This window comes from Notothenia rossii (assembly GCF_949606895.1).
Source record: "Notothenia rossii genome assembly, chromosome: 2".
Taxonomy (NCBI): domain Eukaryota; kingdom Metazoa; phylum Chordata; class Actinopteri; order Perciformes; family Nototheniidae; genus Notothenia; species Notothenia rossii.
The window spans coordinates 28,226,126-28,248,234 of record NC_136904.1 but is presented as its reverse complement, the minus strand read 5'-3'; the positions used below and the strand labels follow the sequence as shown (position 1 = coordinate 28,248,234).

Below are 22,109 nucleotides of genomic sequence, written 5' to 3'. Positions count from 1 at the left end.
AATGTTGTGTTGCTTGTTAATGGATTTTTTTAGCACTTGCTGTTACATGGGCTGCTTATTATTTACACGGATTCCAAGTAATAAGGGACGTGGGCTTTATATGAACTGCGAAACTGAGGAGGTTTATTTTTAAATTTAGAAAACATAAAAGAGCAGTCGTATGTGTATCTTGTTGAGTTTATCGAAAATGAACGAGACCATTTGTTTCCAAGCAACCAGAAATCTAATTTAGCACAATGTCCGTCTTTGGTAAAACATTTGGACATCTAATTTTATCAGAGCTTTCAACCAAAACATCTCTATGACAAGTAAACAAATGTCCTCTGCTGATGATGATTAACATATTCGTCAATATCTAGTAAGGGCATCTTGCGTAATTTTTTTGCAGTTGTGGTCGGATATTTGGTTGGTGTCTGAAAATAAAATGTTGAGTTTTAAGCGCAACACATCTGTCAGGACAACCTACATTTTTTTTTGCTTGATATAGATTGTCTCGTTTCTGTGTTTTAGCAGTTGAACTCTAAAAAGATAACTTTTTAAAGAAACCATCCGCAATGTTGTACGAATCAACTTGCAAGGTTATTTTGAAAAAAGACAACAAAGACCATATCATTAATATGATGTTTCTTTGCTTTCACTTCCAGGAATGCTGGAGTAAGGTTTCCTCAGAGCAGACCAGGAGTAGGCTACACAAGCTGTGTGTAAGTTTAAACCTGATTATGACTGAAGTATTTATTAAGTGAAGATTTTGGCATCTCCTTATTAAAATAGGTTGAACCACATACACTAGTTCTTACTTGAAGATAAGTTGTTAAATATTTGGTCACCTCCTGGTGTAGCCTACATAACTAACTGAACCAAATACGCAGCTATCAAGCTTGCTAGTAAAGATCCTGAGGAATAAAGCAGTATAACACAATGAACCTCAAATTACAAAATGTGTTTCATGTCCCAGGTTAGGTTAGCATAATCTAATATCAGAATTCATTATGTAAACAGATTTACAGGGGAATGATAATATATTTGCCCCCAAAAACTGTTTGTGGCTGTAGTCTCACTATGACGTTCTGTGACTAAGATCATTAATGCGTTTCAACACTATCATTACTTTCTTGCTTTACTTTACACAATATGGTTGCCTGTATGGTTGCCATAAAAGGATATAAACAGGAAGCTGGAATCTCATTACATGTATGTCCTTTTTTTTTTACACCCTTCGAGAGCCCGCTGATCTGCCCATATGTATCATGGGTCAGCTGGTAAACAGCAGTCAGTGTTGCGTAGTACAGTGTAAGTGACTTGCAACAGAGAGAAAAGTGTTTGATCATCGAATGTGTGGAAATATTTTTTGAACACAATTACATGTTTCACTGAACAGAATCATTTTTCTTTAAAGGAGCTTGCAATTCATTGGCGGTGTGCTCTCCTGTGTAGGTGCTTGTTTAACATTATTATTAAAAAAGAGCTCATGAAATTGGCTTTGATACCCACTTACTATTACATCCTTCACATTTGTTGTTTTGTTGTGATTACTACTTTTCAAATCTTTAACAGCTGTTGCTATGTCTTTAAAAACTCGACACAGTTGATATTCTTAGGCTCTTTTTCAACTGCACAGGACGCCTCCATAGCTTGTTACCAACACCACTGTTAGCTAAGCATTTGCGATGTGGTGAGACAGGAATGTCTTATTGTGAATGTGAGCTCAGAGGAAGTGGGTGGCATTATTAGCGCCTAAGAATGAATAAAAACAACAAACAAACAACTGCTTTGTTACGACCAATTGACAACAATGGGACACCCTGCACAGTCAGACTCATGTTCCGCTAAATGACAGATTAAAGGAAAAAACTGAATAGGTTAGTGGGAAATGATAACAAAAACAGATATTTCTGAAGCTGGTGTTGGCTCCACACATCACAAATCGGATCATTTGTGTTTGGTGCTTGGATGTTTTTCATGCCTGAGTCTCTCAGGGGTTTTCAGGGTCAGCTAGCCATGCTGTTATAACAAGCAAAGAGATACTGACCTTGTTTCAAAGTGATCCTGTATTTATTTTTTTAATGATGGAGAAAAAACATCTTTTGTGGGGAAAAGTATTACATTCATTCCTGTCAGGTGAATTATCTCATGACCCCCTAAAAATGCTTTTCTAAGACCCTTTGTTGAGGTATAAACCTCGAGGCTGTAAAACTATTGTGTGGGATCTAATGTCAGGCTCCACAGGCAATACTTTCATTTGCATCTATTAATTCCTATTGTGGTCCTTTTACAGAATTAGTTTGCAACAAGAAAAACATACACAACTGCCAACCTTCACCTCTGAGGACAACTTTGAAAACGGAGAGTCTGCTGGTTTATTGTCCTCCACAATAACTACAGACCTGACCTTTTAAAATTCAATTAAACATTCAGCCAGTTTTGATTACCAGCCCTCCCTGAACATGTACACAGGGCAGTCTTCCAGCTCGTTCTTTCACCACAGACTCCATAAATGGCTCATTTAGCTCCCGGTGGCCAACTTCAACACTGGGAGCTGGCACTCCAGTCACTCCAGTTTCACCATTATTACTGTAACGGGGAGTAAAGAGGCTCACAGGAGTCAAAACGAGTCATTAAACTTCACAAATGTGAAGTGTCCTCTATTAATAAACATCCCTGTTATGTCTTTAAAAAAGGCACTCAGAGAAAGTGACATTAGTTTAGTTTTATGCACTAAAACAGAATGTGCTGCCTTTTGTTTTGAATACCAAACACGATTTGCAGCTTTATTGTCTATACTTTTGAAGTGCTATGAATTGAAGCTGAATATCACAGTCTCTCTAACAGAGAGTTAGTAATATGCAAACATTTCAAGGTTAGGGTTTGAAAATTAGGATAAAGCAAACATACTGAAGCTCTTCTTGCAGAATAATTCATAAAGTAATAAGTAGGTAATTAATGGAAGTTATGTGATTTTTCTTCTGTGTTTAAACATTACTGTTGGTATTTATTATCGCCATTAAATGAATGGATGGGATGGGCAGAAAGAGGAGAAGTACATGTCGAGGTTTTTAACACACTCATTCCCTGAGAGTTACCGAGCCTCTGTCAATATTAATCTTCAAACTTTTCGGTAACATATCCTTCTGCGGAGAAAGCAAACACAAGTATCGGGTAACGTATTCCTCCCTTCTTCCGACAGCTTTGTCTCCATAGCAACTAATCCGCAGGCTGTGGCAGTAAAGAAGTACCTTGTGAACTTCTCAATGAGAACAAGTCGCTGTGGACTATGGGGTGGCACACTGAATGTTAATTATATCGCAGACCTAGATAGGAGCACAATAAATAATAGAGCAACATGGCATTTGTGTGTGTGTGTGTGTGTGTGTGTGTGTGTGTGTGTGTGTGTGTGTGTGTGTGTGTGTGTGTGTGTGTGTGTTTGTGTGTGTGTGTGTGTGTGTGTGTGTGTGTGTGTGTGTGTGTGTGTGTGTGTGTGTGTGTGTGTGTGTGTGTGTGTGTGTGTGTGTGTGTGTGTGTGTGTGTGTGTGTGTGTGTGTGTGTGTGTGTGTGTGTGTGTGTGCTTGGTCCCAAAGTAATTAAAAAGACAACGTAGGGCATCAGAAAAACTAGAGGTAGGCTTGGGAACTAGATGGTCAATGGTTCAACTCCCCTCACAGACCAAGCACAAGTATTTGTCTGGTACTGTAGTAGGAGAACCGAACCCCAAACTGCTCAGCGTGCCAAATCAAGGAATCCCCCTTAATCTGACACCTCTCCATTAATGCATTTCTAAAGGTCCTTTGTGTGTATTTCTGGTGTATTGTGTAGAGAAACAACAGAATGAAAATAGAATTTCCCTCGAAGTGATAAATAAAGTCTTCTTCTTCCAATGGGAATCCTTCGAGCAGTATGTGTGCTGCATGTGCAGATTTGGCAAGGCTGTTGCAGAAGTTACCCAGACCTCACTAATCAGGGCTACAAAACCCTCTCTTTGTGAGTTGATTACAGTGCTGGAAGGATTGTTGCTCACAGTGGGTGATGACACGTGACATTGGCCACTGTGAGCTGATTAGGGACATAATTAGATGAATAATTTCTAAATTGCATGAAAACAACATTTTCTTTTAGTCACCCTGCTCTGTGTGACTGCTTATGAAAGAGAAAACGGCAAATGTAGAGAATCGAAATACACTGAGCACTACTGAAGAGTGAAAAGAGGTGGCATTGCTCAAAGCAGTTGTGATAACAACTAAAAAGGTAATACGATGCCAATCTCAATACTCAGGAGGTTTCCAGAGTCAGGATTTCCGTACTAATCAGGACAATATAAAGCCTTTTTTTACGTTAGTAGTTCAGCTTGTTCAGTTCTCCGCTGACAAGAAAACAGCCCCCTTTAACTTAATCTGAAATTGTCCATTTTGGCTTGTGAACTATACACACTAACCCATAAATGCTCAAGTGTGTTCTTCTTAGTTCAAAGTGTATGGCAAATTAGTAAAAAATGAAAAGCTGAAATGTTTTTGAGGCTATGATTCATTAGACTTGAAATCATATTCACACCCCATTTGCCTTAAATGGCTTTTAGAAGCAACTTGAATTAACTTGTCTACTTACTCCTAAACAGCTAGATGCTCCAGTGTTTCCAAGCTAGTTTCCAATTGTGTCTGTGAGTTTTTAGAGATTAGAGTTTTTGAGATCTGATTGACTATACCGTAATGTTTTCAATGGTGACCCATGCAGTGAACAGAAATCTATTTTGTGTCTGGTTCCTTCCCCTGTTGCTGTTTCTAGGGTGTCATGCGATGTGCAGAGCATAACACTTTCCGAGTTTATTTGTGTTTTTCGGCTTTATGAAACTGATGTGTCTTCTGACTTATAATGTGTCTCTTGATGTTGATTTAAAATAATCCTCAAAATACATTGTGAGACAAGAGTGACAATTTGAAGCAAACAAAAAGAGAATTTCCTTTATCTTTCAAATTAAAGTATCAAAATTCAAAGTATCTCTTATTCGGAACAAATATTCTAATCAGTAGCTTATTCATTTTGAGACAACCATCAGATCAAAAGACAGCAAGCTTTTATGTTGCTACAACTGATTTTCCAGGACCAGACTTGATACAAAATAAAGTAGCTTCAGTACCAGAATGGATAAGTGCTCAGAGTGGCTCAGCAAAAAAAAAAAGGCTTGAATGAATCCCATTCAAAGTCTCTGAGGAGAATTGAACATAGCTGTTCACAGAGACTCCCCATTGAGCTGGAGAAACAGAGCATACTTTTTGAACAGATAAAAAAACGCAGATGTGATGGGGAAACAAAGACACATCTAGAAAGAGCTCAACATATAATTTCAGATACAAATTATCTCAGTTTCGATGGGGTGATTAAAATAAAATAGCTGGGAAAACTACATAACCAAATCTGTGTCACATATTTCATGTCAACAACAAATCAAAACGTTCTTTGAATTTAGTGTGTCACACTTCAGGACGTCATGGGGTTTGGGACATTGTTCTTCAAATCTAGAGACAGATGCTCTTCATTTTGAAGTCATGAAAATAGATTTTCACTCCCAGGCAATGGCAAAATCCATGTCCAGGGAGCCTGCCTATATAGAGTTAGACTAACTCTATTAAGATCAGCAAAAACGGGCTCCGAGTGGTTGTCAGACAGGAATCTGAATAAAAGTCAAACCCTTACTCTGACTGCTGAGGCAGAACAGTGAAAAATGTAATCTAATCAAGAAATAAAGCAGAAGTAGCGCGGCATGTGCACGGCTTAGGAACCGAGGGTCGCTAATGGTGGTCCCAGAATAGACCACGTACAGATGTTGGACTTGGGCAAGGGGGCTTTTACGGCGCTGTGTATATAAATGCTGCCAACTCCTCCAAAAACTAACATGGGTTAAATGCAGAAAATAGACTTCAGGGTGCTCTGCTCTCCGTGACATTTGATACAATCTGAATCCTCCATTTCCAGAGAGTGTGCAGATAAAAGCGTTCAAAAGTCGATAAAAAAAAATCATACAATCAGAAATGTACAGGAAACCATTTTAGACTTTGCGGGATGCCTGCATGTTTAAAGAATTACCCATGCTATGCAAAATTACATACCATGTAAAGATAAGTCTGCAGTTGCACCGCCAAAAAGGCAAAAAGAAAAAATGTAAATGCCTGCTTCTATTTTTAATCACCATCACAGAAAAATGTGGTGTCCTAACCAAACAATGAATAGAGCTGGGTATGACAGCCAGAAGAAGTAAATCATGGTGGACAGAATGAGATATATGCTGTTAGAACGAGAGGAAACATCAAGCAATGCAGTGGGGGGGAAAAAACCTCGCCTTGTGTTTTCTCTGTGTTAAACTGGGCGTGAGACTGGGAGTCAGCAACAGCGAAAAATTGTGGTTATGACTTGTGGTTTTCACTCAGCGCTCACATCTTAGCAGAGCTCTCAACAAGGAGCAAAGGAGGGGACAAAATAGACCTTTCAAAAATGTAAGAGGCCATGCTGGTACCTAACATCGTGAGAGAACTGACAGAAAAATAAAACAACCCCGTGTGTGCGACATCAAGTAAAGTGCATAGTTAAGAGAGAATAAAGGTGGCTGTGACTTTGACTGTCAAACGCTCTCTGTTTTTATTCCCTCTGTCATTTTTGAGAGCAGCTAAAATCCCTACATGACCTGAGTACATTTTACACATATAACAATATGTGTACATGCATAGATTTAAAAAGAAAATACAATTGGATAACATTAGTCATAAGATGAGAGTGCTCTTTGTCATTAAAGGAACAACCTCTGTTAAACTAAAAATGATACTCTTCTTACACTTACGTTTTTGTATTGTTTAAACTTCTTTCTTTATGCTGAGCAGCTTCATTATGGGTTGATATGAAATTGGAATATATCTTCTCATCCAAGAAAGCTAAAAAAAGTATTTCCCAGAATGTTCAAACTATAGTGCTTTAAAATAAACCATTGTTAAAAGGTTGAATCTTTAAAGACCCTGAGTTCCATTGTTTGGGTTTTAGAGATTTTTACTGCACGTGACTTTTGTTCAAATATGTGGGTGAGGCAATAATAGAGACATTGATAAGATCAACCTATATTTTCCAGAAATGTTGTAAGATATACGAATAATCTGCTCTTAATACTAATTGGTTTATAATAGAATTTCTTTCATCTAACTTAAATTGCCTTTACCCATTCTTCCTCATTAAAACATCCAAAAGCTTTGAATATGCAACATTGTACATTACAAAAGTTGGATTGCTGGAACCAAGATATCTCTTTGAATTCACACTCAGTAATTGTGCACTGTAGTTTTATATTGTACTAAAAATCCTGCTTGTATACATGTCTTAATCATAGATTGGAGGTGAGCAAAGAGACTTTACCCCTTCAGAATATGAACGTTAAAACAGTCTTCAGGTGTCAAACACAGTGACGCTTAAACATCACAGTCAAGGACCAACATGAAAAACATACACTATAAGGGAGGCCATATTTGATTGATAACATAAAATGGAATATGAATACATCATCATAGATTTAGTCTTAAGGGTCGCTCTTTCTTTGCATCCATGCTGGCATTTCTGTGACATTTAAATTGAAGTTAAGGCCGTCTGTCATTGCAAGCTGGATTTTGTCTGAGATTTAATAAGCGATATTCAACAAGTCATATACTAACACTGTGTAGAAAATGAGTTTAGTTTAAAATGGGTCTTCAATGATTTGATACTGTTGTTAATGTAAATGCCTGCAGATCAGACATTGGGAGGCACTCTTCAATATAAATGCCTTATAGGTATGGTCAAAATGTAATTTGGGGATACTTTCTGACAAAATGATGTGTATATTGGTATACTTTTATTGTTTCCTGCTTCCTCATTTTAACCAGCAAAGTTTAATCTCCCATCATTGGTTGGACCAATAAGTCATTTAGATTGGACGTATCAATACAATTTAGTATCTGATATCTCCTGTGATATTGTGTACATAACTGATGGTTTGAATTGTTGCAACCCTCTGAGCTTTATGACTGAATAACTTAACATTTTTTCCCTTGCTTTACATGTTTTTAGACCACCTCTGAATGTGCTCTGTACAATATCTAAATCTGATTGTGTATGCTTCTCAACTCTTTCGTCTTCTGACAGGGCTGAAAAGTGGGCTGCAAGAACATGAGGCGGAAAACTGCAGGCACAAAACACTGAGGGAACAAGGGGAAAGAGGACCGTCTGAGATCTGGCTAAAAAAAAATGCACTGAAGGAACACAAACTGGGGGAAAATTGGGAGAGTGAATTTAGAGCGGAGCCATGCACGTGTCCACACGCACACACCTGCAGGCGGCAGTACAATGACGCCTTGTTATATCCACTCTCAGTGCAGCCAGAGTTCAAGGCAATTATCCAGAGAGTTGCCACACCTAGACAAGCCCAAAAGTGGGCCACAGAGCTCCAGTTGGACTAACAACACCAGCTGTGACGATTAAAGAAAACACTCGACACCTCCTCTCCCAAACATTTCCTCACAACTCCCATCAAAATAGCTAGATGCCATATGCACCAAACACAGCACACAGATTGAAAACTGTGTCTAGGAAGCGGCTTTGCTCTCGGCCAGAAATTGCCGGAAGAATGTAAACAGCGTGCAGATGCCAATCATCAGTTCAGCCATACTGGAGCCAGTGACATGTGGGAGGACATGGGGAGAGGAAGCTGCCTCCTTCTCGTTACTGTCTCCGTCTACACATCAATGTGTCAAGGCCGTCTGTCATCGCGAGCTGGGAAGTGTCTGAGATTTAATGAGCAGGATTCAATAAGTCATATACGTACACTAATAGTGGCGGCTGGTGGAAATTATTTAACACTATGTAGAACAAATTTGCATGGTTTACCTATAAAGAGAAAAAGGTCCTTCAATCGTTTTATACTGTTTGATTCATCAATCTGTGGTGTTCAGGGGTTAACCAGTAAATCACTAATGTCATTCACTTCTTCCTTTAAGTTTCCCTGTCCCCTGTCTATTTCATTTGTTAACCCCATTTCACAAGCTGCGTCAACAGTTAAATCCATTAGTAATTAATGTACAGATTGGCATTCATTATTAATTATTCATATATATATTGTAGTTTCCATCCAAGATATCAAAGATAATTGATTCCTGTATAAATTACACGTGTTTAGTCATACTTAGTGCCACAGCGATCCCCAAAACATTATAATCGTGTCTTATTTGATAATGAGTTTCACAGATTGAGGGAGCTGTTATACAGATTTTAATTAAGAAAAAAGCAATTGTATGGTAATAGCTCGGTAATTAGTGTCGGAAGATACAGTTTAAGTAAAATGAAAAAGTTGGATTAGTGTATCCCTAATTACAATTCACTCTACCAAAAATAATTCTGTCAAATATACTTTTGTTTAAAATCATGAATGTCAAATTCAATTAACAATTACAAGAAATGTAAAACAGCAAGTTCTCATATTTAAGTTCCCGTACCTATCATATAATAGATATAGCTATACCTTTTAAACTGACAACTTGGTGTATGTTTGCATTTCGGAAAAAGGAGACATGTGGGCAGCAGGTTTGATATATGTAACACTTAAAGAAACAGTTAAATGTGAATATGCATATGTTTTTAGAGGAAAGTCAGTGAGAGTTTTTCTAGTTGAACAAAAGTCAATTGGTGCTTGTGATTAAAATGTCTTGTTATTGAGGTCTCTGTCAGTGCACTTCAAAAGGATTCTCGCACTCTCTGATTAAACATCCCTCCATGTACACTTGTTGAGAATCAACACAAACTTAAGTTTCTAAAGAAAGAAAACCTTTGCCCTGATAGTGAGACTGATGCTTAAAGCTGTTGTTTAGCATTGATATTCTTGAACAGCTGAGAGATTTTTCTATTTTTTAAACCCACTGATGCTAATAACATCATGGGCGTATAGAAACACCTCACGTTTTAACAGTTTTTGGAATAGATTCCCCCTTTAATGGAGCGTTTCTTCTCTCATTGAAGTTGAGATAAATGTTTTATGTGAAAATGTAAGCCCTCTGCTAACCTAACATAAGGGCACATTGTATGGCAGTGAATTCCTCTGCACTATGCCAGCCAGCCATGGTTTTGAGAAGTCAGTGAGGCTTTAAGTTCCTGTAACACGTCCAGGAAAAAAAAGTGATGGGAGGGAAAAGCTTGTGGAATGGTTGGTATTCTGAAATGTTGTTCTTCGCCACAAGTTTATTTCTGTCTTTCATCGAGGTCCAGGGAAACATTCCTCAGCCAATCAGAAAGCTTCACTCTCACACATCACCACATTTCCCCCATCATAACTCTAAAACAACCAATAGTATAGACAACAACTTAAGAGCAGAAAAAACACATATCCTGGCCAGTGTAAGAGAGAAAATCATACCAAGTGAGCGCATAAGATTAATATTATCCCACCTTTAAGTAAACAACATTCATTACCATTTCACACAAGATAAATGGGATATAGTTTAGCCCTGATAATTTGACAAATTCAGAGGGCAAAAGCTCCCTTAATAACTAAGTTTAATCTCATAAACAGGATCACTTTTGGAGTACAGAATTAAAGATGCAAAGTAGAAGAAGTTGGGCATAAGAGTTAGTTTACACATCTCATTTAAATACTGTATTAAGGAAAAGGTGAAAATAACTTACCAAACACTTATCTCACTCTCTACACTCTCTGCTGGCTGTCCCTCTTCTTCCCTCAGTGTACGACAGAACTTCCCAAGTTGTTCCTCTCAACAGCCTCCCTCTCTCTCTCTCTCTCTCTCTCTCTCTCTCAATCTCTCTCTCTCTCTCTCTCCCTCCCTCTCTCTCTCCCTCCCTTCCTCTCTCTCTCTCTCTCCCTCCCTCCCTCCCTCCCTCCCTCCCTCTCTCTCTCTCTCTCTCTCTCTCTCTCTCTCTCTCTCTCTCTCTCTCTCTCTCTCTCTCTCTCTCTCTCTCTCTCTCTCTCTCCCCCCGTGACGTTCTGACAGGCCAGCCAAAACAGCAAAAGGCTGACATCTAGTGGTAAAGCTATTGCTCTTAATATAATTAAATCATTCTCTGTAGAGCTGACGGCCCACTGAGAATAGAAAGTAATTTATAGGCTAATTTGCTCTGAATCAGTGGGCGATATAAAAGCAGCAGCTGATGAATACAAATGGCTTCTTATATTTAATACAAATGGCCATCCATAGGCCGTGTGGTCCTTTGGAAGCAAATAATTTTTTGGAACCTGCGTTTCTCAGTAATATTCAACTGTAATTGAAGTTTAATAGATCAAACAGGACCTGTGACGTTTCCTGTGGTGGCTTGTGATAACTATTAAATTATGGTGTTAAAAATATCCGTGAGTTTGGATTGGAAGACAGCCATCTCCTCGTTACTGGTTTGTAAACATGTATTTACTAGACTTTTGTCAATGTTTTCACACAGTTCTGTGTTTGCTGTCAAATACTTGTGTGTTCTTTACTTTTTCATTGTGTTTGTTATATTTGAGGACAGAGCAAAATGTTAAAACCCATTATAAAGAGTAAATGTCGCATTAGCACCCCAGGGACAACATGCTGATGGCTTCGTCTAGTGCTAAACACTAACTACAGCTGAGGCCGATGGGAATGTCATTCATTTTTCCATTACTAAGTCATAAACAAAAGAGTTGGATAAATTATGATGACGCTAAACTAAACAGTTGCAAATGATTGAAATAAATGCAATTCATGCTGATGCTGGAGATGTTTGCTCCAAATAGAATGACAATCCATTCATTAATTGTTGAGATGTATGCTATCCATTAAAACCTAAAATGAAAACCATTGTGAACATCAAATCTAAGTGATTAGGATTCCTCTAGTACCTTTTTAAATACATCCCCAGGATAAGTAGAACTGTCAAAAAAGTCAGAAAGATTAATCCTCTGAGGTTTGTTTAATGAGAAACTATTCAGAAACAGCTTTACCGTCCAAGTGTGCTGACACACACAGGAATAAGACTCCAGTTTCAGTATTTACACATCAGATTGTTACTGTGTGTACAAGGTTGTGGTAATCGAGATGCTGGATAGGATGGATAATAACTTTATTAACAGAAGTGGGTTATTCTATTATTATGGCCAAGATCAAAGGCTACACCTGGGACTGGAAAACATGCCGCTGCATCAGAGCACCTGAACTACAATAGATGGAGCAGTCAGGGCTTATGCAACCTGGAGACAAGACCCAGCTGCCTCCAACTTCCCCCACCTGGAACCTGCAACACACCGACACAACACACACACACACCGACACAACACACACACCGACACAACACACACACCGACACAACACACACACCAATACAACACACCGATACAACACACCGACACAACACACCGACACAACACACCGACACACACCGAGGCCCCGGGGCCGTCAAATTGTGCATATCGGGCAACAGTGGAGGAGGTAGTCAGATATTCAGTAAATAGTGTAGAAATACTCAAGTTTTGTTTACAACTACAAGGATGCAGTCAAAGTATACTTAAAATATATTTTTGATAGGTATTAGCATCAAGGTCTGTCTAAAGTACCAAGAGGAAAATTAGTCATTATGCTGAATGGCCCAATACAGAATAATATTATTGGATTATAATTCTAGCATTACTTTAATGATGCAGCTAGTGAAGGTGGCACTCATTTTAATTACTTTATTATACTGCTGGGTAGCCTAATAACTAAAACATTCTATTTATCTCTCAATACATCATAATATTTTACATTGTGTATGAATAAAAATATTCGGAATCTGCAAAGTAACTCAAGCTAAAAATAAGTATGTAAAAAAGTAAAAGTCCAATATTTCCTTCTACAATGTAGTAAAACTATTCTTGCAACCAAGCATGAATAAGCAGGCCTAAATGTTATCGTGACAAATCTGAATTTCTACCAAATCAATCAATAGGTAAACAGAAAAACAAAGAAGAGAGCACACAGAGTTAATGTATCTTAACCTCAGTGATGTAGTTTTTTGTTTATTTTAACCTCAGGGCAGAGATTGTTTGTCAAAGGAAGGTGTTCTCACAAGGAAACATATGAAGCTCTTTGCAATTAGGTTATGGATTCTATATATAACAAATGATAACTGTGAGATATTGGTAAAAAATGAATATTTCAGTAAAGCAGAACTACAAGGTTGGTAATGGAGTAAATGACAGTATTATTCTACTGCTAAAGCCTGAGGGTTGAAGTATCGTTTTTTAACATACACTGAAAGGCGAGCAAGGCAATTACAGCAAATGGTTACTTAAATTAAATTGTTCCCATAACTTATTGCAAAAATAAGAGTCATGTTCAAGTGGCTGTAACTGGAGGGCAAGAAGATATTTCAAGAACAGGTGGCTAGGAACAGTTATTGAGATAATCAAGCAAGCTACATCACATAATACAATGGCAAACGATTAGCAGACTCTGTTCCCTTGTGTTATTAAATATATTACTTAAACTTTGTATGTAATGTTCGGTTATCAACAGAGTAGTTTAACTCTTATTGCATGGCAGTTATAAAGGTTTAAGAAGGGTATTTACTTAATGTCTTCAATAAGCTTTGTACAAATGTTTTTCAAAGAGGTGACTTGATCATAAGGGCTTATACTTACCTTTTTTGTTTTTATTTAAAAAAAATATCAAGACTTTTACTTCGAAATAAGTATTAGTTTTGTTAAATACATCAGTCACCATGTGTTACCTCGGCTCATACTGTAGTTAAATTAGGTATGGAATTGTGGAATAGTGGAATAGTGTACACTTAAATACCATTTTGAGATACTTGTACTTTACTTGGGTAACCTTTTACACTTGTTCTCCATACATTTGGTCGGTTAGTATTTTTTGTACTACATTAAATCATATTTAATAATATAAGTTACTTTGCAGATTCAGATGATTAACACTAAAGTCTTATTATTTATGTATTTTACTTTCTCTATTCATCTGCTTTATCAGCTGCAACAACAACTGATACTTTTGTAGGCCTAAAGTAGACATAAAGTATAGTATTTCTGCGTCTTCCATATAAGTGGAACTTGTATTATACAAGAATAAGGCAACATAGCTACATCTGTCATCCGTGATAAGTCACATTTGTAAGACTCATATTTCTGAATGTTTCTTTCATTGTTCTTAGAGAGACGGGGATGTATTCCTTGTTTCTGCGGGAGTTTACTAGTCTTATCTGTCCTGAGCGCGTTCCCGCGGAGTCCTCCCCTCTCTTGCGTTGCGCGCTCCCGCCTGGCTGACATTCCGCCTGCTCTCACGTGCTTTCTGTGTATAAAAGGGTCCCATTCTCTGCTCATCATGTCCTCTGTGTCACCAGACAAACGGAGAAAGATGGAGTCAGCACTGAACCAGCTGAAGAAACACACTGTGGTGGTGGCAGACACTGGAGACTTTAACGGTGAGATAACCCCTGCTATTAGTGACATGCTAATGTTAGCTTGGTTAGCATGCTAACTATCTGAGCAGGAAATATGCAGCTATAATGTGAATGACCGCCATGTCAAGTGGGAGCGGCAAATGTTAGCATCAGTAGTAATTCATTTACACCGAAGGGTTAGTGTTAGCCAGCTAACTGTCAAGCTAACTAACTCCCAGTAGGTTTTACAATAGTTTACTGTGTCACTACTATAGTTCACAATCTTATAAGCCGATTACTTGTTATTACTGTTACCTATTAGGCAGTAGCTGTTGGCTACTTTAGCAACACTAGCAGAAACTCTAGTTACTGACGTGACGTGTTTGCTAATTCAATCAATGAAATATGCATGTATTTTGTGCATTAGCAACGTCCCAAAATAAACACTTTTCAACAATCTACAATTTGCACTTATTCAACTTTTGTTTATTGTGTACAAATAAAAATGTACACAATACAACTAGGTTATGCCAGTGTGTTCCCGGAGTATGCATAGTAACTCAGCAACAGGGTGTAAAGGGTGTGTGTTGCCCTTCCTCGTTAGTCTCTTTCATGCCGCAGAGCAAAAGTTCACCTTGCTCAATGGACCACAATGAGGAACTGTTTGCCGTAATAAAAATGCATTGTTTTGCAAACCAGATTTCCTCAGTTCCTCATCCCGAGTTTGCAGACTCAGGATGACATGACAGAACTGGTCTGTCAGCCAGGCGTGACTGAGCAGGCTGATAAAGCTGCTCTGGTTACACTGCAGGAGTGCTGGCGTAGACATTTTTAAATGTGTCACCATTCATTTGCTAAACTGATTCAATTACTCTTTTTAATTTAGACAAAAAAGTGATTCTGTATTGAGGCATGCTGCATACACGAAATAGACGCAGTCAAATAATGATGTGATATATAATGGGGTTTCTCAATTAGTTGTTCAACAGAACCTGGTTATCTATTTTTTACAACGCGTGTCATTTTTGATTAACTGAAAGCAAATAAGAAAACTAGCCATAGTAAATAATAATTAGTTGCAATTTGTCTAATCAAATACATTACTGCATACTAATCGAGTTGAAACCATTGGCTTTGCTTAAAAATCCACATGAATATTGTAGGATTTCTCAGGTTTCACTGGCAAGTTCAGTCATATTTAAGTCAAGAAGCATTACATAAGAATTCCAAGAACTTGTTGAAACAACCTTGCTTCACTTATATGCAACTGATTGGGAAGAATGTTCTTGAAAGAAGCTTGAAAGTAAATGGAGGGGGGGGGCACTTGTGACATCTAGCACAGGACTACAGGTAACTGATTAGCCTGCACAGTTATTGATGGTTTAAAGAGAGTGGGGGATTAGGCTCCTTGAATAACTGTTTACAACTGCTTTGTGCAGGTGACACACTAACGTGAATGTTTTTTAAGTCTTTCCAAGTTATTTTGAGAATAAAGTTTGATGTGTACAATAATCCAATTCATTAGCAGTTGTGCCATGCGAATATAGTTGTGCACATTGTTGATAGACAACACATCTTGTCAACTTGCACAAAAAAGTCATCACTAGTGATATCATATTTACAGTTTTTTGTTTGTGTTCAAGCTTTCTATCATAACTTAATACTATTTGCCCAAATGATGACCTGCATTGTCAGTGGAAATATATTCGGGGTGGCTATTAGAAAATAAAAAATGACACGGGTGTTAGGGGCACCAGACTATGTTTAGAAAAACTTTTGTAATCAGCAAACTTTGTTTGTTTCTTGAACTGTTGGTCACAAGTATTCAGTCCAAACCTGCTGACCTGCAGATGCATCAAATCTTCTTCTTTTTGAAGTGGGGGTTGAAAGATGGTTGGCCCTATAACAGAGAGAGGCTTTGTTCTTGGCCTGAAAAGCTGGCAACAGCGAGTACTGACATAAAACCTGTGTGCGTCATGAAAAAGCTACTCACACATATCAAATTTAAATCTGCTGGTCAGTCCTGTAAACTACAACTGGATGTTTCTAAAGTCGAGATTATGGAATACATTAACACTTAATTGCTTATTAAACCCTTAATAACCCTTAACATTATTTAACTCCTTTTGGTGCTAAGATTTTTCAACACTAAGGATTCCTTTAGCTTGTTTTTCCAATATTATGTTAGCAGTTTGAACTATTTATTCTTACTGAGCATGAGAGTCTTAAGAGTTCCCAGCAGCATATACGCTGCCTTTGGAAATAAACAAAAGACTATTAACATACATTAATGATACTCCCACTCCTACTGAATGTGCTTCAGACTCTGAATAGGTTGGTTTTGGAGGATGGTAACACAAATATTTCTATGCAATAGATGGCGCCATTCTTTTTTTATCTGACAGCAACACTATGTTGTTTCAGGGTTTCAAGGGAATCTGTGAGTTGTATTAAATCCACAATTTTTAATCCCTTACCCTTTTTAAAGATTTTTATTTATTTATTGTCTTGAAGACAGTCCTTTTTAACTCTTAGGTTTGTAATTGTAAATAGTTTTTTGGGATTTTGTAAGAGACCTTTGGACAGCTTTGCCGTGTTTTAACTTTAATATATCTGTTTTGAATTATTAGGACACCTACAGTGAGTCTATCCTGGGAGTTTCTCTGCCTCATTGTGGATCTGTGTGTCACTTCAAACCAATCTTCTCTCTACTTGTCTTGCAGCCATTGAAGAGTACAAGCCTCAAGATGCCACTACCAACCCGTCTCTGATCCTGGCTGCTGCCAAGATGCCAGCCTACCAGCACCTGGTGGATCAGGCCATTAAATATGGCCTCGCAAAAGGCGGGTAAGATGTCAGGCAAAAATAAGAACTGAACCAAACACCTTAAAATCGAACCAACCTCTACTTTAAAAGTTGATGGATTACTTCAGAGGTAGTCTGGTTAACATCTGGTTAACCTGTATTTTAGAAGCCTGTAACATATGTGTCATTTACTTAAAAAAGGGAACTTTTGATGTGGTTTTGCAGATTATGCAAAGTACATACTTTCTTTGTGCAAGGTGTGGACAAACTTCCTTAATTTACAACTGCTCAGAGATTGATAAATGTAATTCTTTGACTCATGTAACAAGTGTAATTTAACACGTTTAAAAACGTTTCAGTTTTTCCATTTGTTTTAAATGTGTTTTATGGGGTTCCTACACTACTTTTTAAAGTCAGTCAGACCTCTTCGAACTAATGTGTCAAAATTAATATTTTACATTTTCAAAAGTCGAAGATTGCAGGTTTTGAGATAATTTCTACAATTCCCTTTTTTTTTTTATTGTCTCCTTTTCTGTCCAGAACTGAAGATGAGCAGGTAGCCAACACCATGGACAAGCTGTTTGTGAGTTTTGGTCTAGAGATCCTGAAGAAGGTCCCAGGCAGAGTCTCCACTGAGGTGGATGCCAGGTTAGTGCAAACATGTCACAAGGGGGTTCCCAAATGTCAATTGTACTTTAAAAGTAACACTTTGAGGGAGGCCTAAAGTGCGTGCATACATCAGGTAATTTGTGACCATGTTGTTTCTTACGTCATCACTCTAATGTGAAAAACGTGTTTACTTTTATTTCATGTTGACTTTCTTGGAGGATTATAGGTAATCCCTTTACAATAAAATGCTGTCCATGAAACCTTCTTTAATGGTCACACATGCAGAGCACACAGCACACACAGTGGATTTGTTCTCTGCATTTAACCCATCCTAGTACCAGGAGTCTAGTACTAGGAGCAGAATACTTACATTGTCCCTCATAACATTATATTTCATGTCTTTAAATTTAAAATCAGTCAGCATCTGCATTACTGATCAATAATCGGTAAAATCTTAGTAATCTTTTCCTTGAGGAAAAACATTTGCTTGGAGAACTTGTGTGGTACATTTTGCAGCACAACCTATAATACATTCCTTAATGCTGATTTGAGTAAATGCAGTCAAATTTAGATGGCATTTATAAAGCACATTCACACTCAATGCCATGTTAGACAATGGGCTAACCGTTTGGAGCCAGGGATCAAACCTCCCCTCCGAGCCACTGCTGTATGTTCAATATATTATTACTATTCAATTATGAATGGCTGTATCTTTCTCTTTATCTAACAGATTATCTTTCGATAAAGAGGAAATGGTTGCCAAAGCCCTGAGGATCATCGCTCTCTACGAAGAAGCAGGCATCGACAAGGAGCGTGTGCTCATCAAGCTGTCGTCCACATGGGAAGGGATCCAGGCCGGCAGGTGAGCGTGAAATGTTAACTATGTTCGCCTACCACTTATATTCTCCGTCTCAGTTTACTGTGTTTTAATAATGTATGATGTTAAAAGGTTTTTTATAATGTTTAGGTACGCTAACCAATTTAATTCTCCTCTAACAAAAAGTTTATTACAATAAAGAAAAATAAACCAAAACAACACATACAAAATTATAATAAGTGCTTATAAAAACATATTAAGCAAGTCCCCAAATACAGCACTAAATTGCGAGGCATCTTTTATTTTTTTGCATAGTGATAGAACTTGTTCTTTTTATGTACTCATTTTCGATGACAAACAATTATTAAAAGTTTGTCTATTAGGTTTTAACTGTGTGACTCATAATGTTTTCTTTAAAATAATTACTGGGTTCTCAGTAGGTTTCGGAAATAAAAGAAACCACATGACATGCAGAGTTATTCGAGGCAGATTGTTGCAGGGAGACGGCTTTATGAACAGACATTTATTACACTGCTGAGTGGAAAACACATACCTTTGCTGTTATGCATTATGAAAGCTGTTGACGTACCAAAGAAATTAGGCTTATGGCTCAGTGCTTGACATTTTTTCATTTGAATAATTGCTTTAATTAAAATACATCTTTTGCACAAGTTTCTACAGGTTTCAAAAAAAAGCTTTGCTTGGTGAGACTTACGATCTTTTAGATCTGATCAGGAAATCCCTACGAAAGAGAACATTTCGTTTTTACATGCGCAATAGGGCAACTTCATGAGGCATTTCTTAAGGACTTCTACACATCACTGTAATTCCTGAGTGTTACTACAAAAATCTACATTTCTACCTAAATCAAAAACCTGTATCTCTATTAACTGCACTTTCTCAATTTGATTGCACATGTTTAACCCTTTAATTTCTCCTAACAAAAAGACGGCAGTATAATCAAACCAGTCATGTTTTCATATTCTGGTTGACATGTCAGGCAAAGAAAGAATGCATGACTGCTTGTGACAGGTTTTCCTGAGTGTATTTTTATTTTCCGTGCAGGGAGCTGGAGGAGAAGCACGGTGTTCACTGCAACATGACCCTGCTGTTCTCCTTTGCTCAGGCTGTGGCCTGTGCAGAAGCAAAGGTCACGCTCATATCACCCTTCGTGGGGCGTATCCTCGACTGGTACAAGGAGAGTACAGGCCGCAAGAGCTACGAGCCACAGGAAGACCCAGGTAACAAAGGCTGTCCTCAGTGTATGAACGTTGCATTCAAGTGAAAATATGTCAAAGGTGCACCGAGTATTGAAGCAGTTTGTTTAAGCTGTGTCATGTGACGCTTTGGTTCCGAGAAAGAGGCATCTGTAAATCAGTGTATAATATTTTTGAGGGAAATCAACTTCACAGTCTAAACTCTTTAAATGCTCTTTTTTTTAATCATTACAAATGTGCTAATTCAGAGTTATTTTCCATTTTTCATTTATTTGACTGAGCCAATCAGTTGTTAGAGTTATATCAAGTCATCAGATTTGGGACTGTTATGGGAATCCTGATGGTGCATGTAGGATCTTATCAAAAAACTAAACAAAAGGAGGAACAGCAGAATTAAAATAGTATTCCTGAGGTAACCTCCTTCTGTTTTAAACTTCGAATAGCCTGGACTTTACTTTGAGGAACTTCTCATTAAGTCTGACACCACAGGTGCTGGCATGTGTTCAATCTGATGAATTTGAGCTTTAAAATGTTCTTTTGTTTTCTTCCCTAGGTGTACTGAGTGTGACCAAGATTTTTAACTATTACAAGAAGTTTGGCTACAGCACTGTGGTGATGGGCGCCTCCTTCAGGAACACGGGGCAGGTGAAGGCCCTGGCAGGCTGCGATCTGCTCACCATCTCCCCCAGCCTGCTGGCAGAGCTCAGCCAGGACCACAGCACCATCACAGAGATGCTCAAAGTGGACAAAGGTACTGTCTGGGGTCCAAAGGCTGCCTCTGCTAGGTGCTGCTATTATCGTTACCCAGCTTTATTTTCATTGTGCATGGACATTCAGGAAACTATTGCAGTCTAATTTGGGGTTCTGGCCACTGCAGCTGTTATACCGGTTTCTTTAAAACAAATCATAAAATGGAAGTATCAAAAAAGTCAACTTCTGCTTCAAAATGTGCAGCTTTACTTTTGTTATTATGAAATACATATTTTCATGATGTTCTTTGTACTGGCTGCACCCTGTGTTCATGACAATAATGGTGCACTGACACCTGCTATTAAAAAGTCTTCCCTGTATGTCATTCTTTTGTCTAGCAGGATAATGGTGTTGTACTTAAAGAGTCATCTCCAAACACTGAGACGAGATGGAATTCAAAATGTTTCACATGACACGTCAACGGCTTAATCTTAGATACAGAAATGTTTGACTCTGATGGTTCGTTTGCAGCAAAGGCCTCTGATCTGGAGAAGATCCACCTGGATGAGAAGGATTACCGCTGGCAGCACAACGAGGACCAGATGGCCACGGAGAAACTGTCCGACGGCATTCGCAAGTTTGCTGCTGACGCCATCAAGCTGGAGACCATGATCAAAGTACGGTTTTGAAGTTTTTTTTGCCAAATGTGTACAAGCTAACAGTATGTCTTAAATATGATCGACATAGAAACTGTATAGAAATTATTTATTCGTTTTAAAGGTGTTTGACGAGCTTTGTTTCCATTCTTTGATTCTTGTTTTATCACAGGAGAAAATGCTCAATGTCAAAAATGGGAAGTGATGGAGGGATGTGACGTCGCATTGACAGGAAGTATAAGGAGTAAGCAGAGTGGCTTCTTTATTTCCAACTACCTGAGGGAAGATCCAGAGCACCAGAAGGCCTTCCCTCTCCTCATCTGACCAACTCCAGTGTGGGATTAATTGACCAAACATTATCAATGCTAATGTGGGTGTGGAGTTACTGTAAAATAGTCTAGAATTTACTCCAAATGTTTTCAGAAAGGGAAACACTTTGTAGAACAAATGTCTTAATGAGTCTCTTTTAGTAAAGTCTTGTGACTACTAGAAAGGACCCTGAGCACGTTTTGCCGGGAATGGACCACAGTTTTGCTATCATGACCATTTGGACCAAGTTGAGGGCAGAAGATAAAGACCAATATACCATCATTCCTCACAAAATGATATTTTGCTCTTTCAATAAATAAAAAAAGTCTCCCTCAATACAGTTTTGTTTTTTGGTTGCTGTCTCTCCGCCAAGGAGGTTATGTGTTTGGCTTGTCATTTGTTTGTTTGCCTGCAGGATTGCGAAAAAACTTCCAGAAGAAGTGGGTAGTGTGGGCCAATGAAGAACACATTAAATGTTGCCGCAGATCTTAATTACCGGGCTAATGCACCTTAATATTTACTAATGGAAACGGCCTTTGTGCAGTTCTGTGCTTTTTTAGTTTAGTTCTGTCTTTGGCAACAAATCTGAGTTACAACAGTTCGCACACACACAAA

At 38.1% G+C, this 22,109-nt stretch overlaps 2 protein-coding genes across 2 annotated transcripts in view; one reads left to right on the top strand and one right to left on the bottom strand.

Annotated features, from left to right (window-relative positions):
* tspan4a (tetraspanin 4a) overlaps window positions 1–10,810 on the bottom strand; it is a 136,136-nt gene extending 125,326 nt beyond the window's left edge. Inside the window, exon 1 of the mRNA XM_079663497.1 lies at window positions 10,675–10,810. The gene's annotated coding sequence lies outside the window, so the exon portion shown is untranslated. The remainder of the gene's footprint in view (window positions 1–10,674) is intronic.
* A 3,440-nt stretch (window positions 10,811–14,250) lies between these two features.
* On the top strand, window positions 14,251–21,830 carry taldo1 (transaldolase 1). The gene is made up of 8 exons (XM_079663825.1): window positions 14,251–14,433; window positions 17,115–17,238; window positions 17,737–17,844; window positions 18,536–18,667; window positions 19,688–19,863; window positions 20,393–20,590; window positions 21,061–21,206; window positions 21,358–21,830. Exons 1-8 carry the CDS (start codon window positions 14,334–14,336, stop codon window positions 21,388–21,390), a joined length of 1,017 nt encoding a protein of 338 aa, XP_079519951.1. The 5' UTR covers window positions 14,251–14,333; the 3' UTR covers window positions 21,391–21,830.
* Window positions 21,831–22,109: the final 279 nt, after the last annotated feature.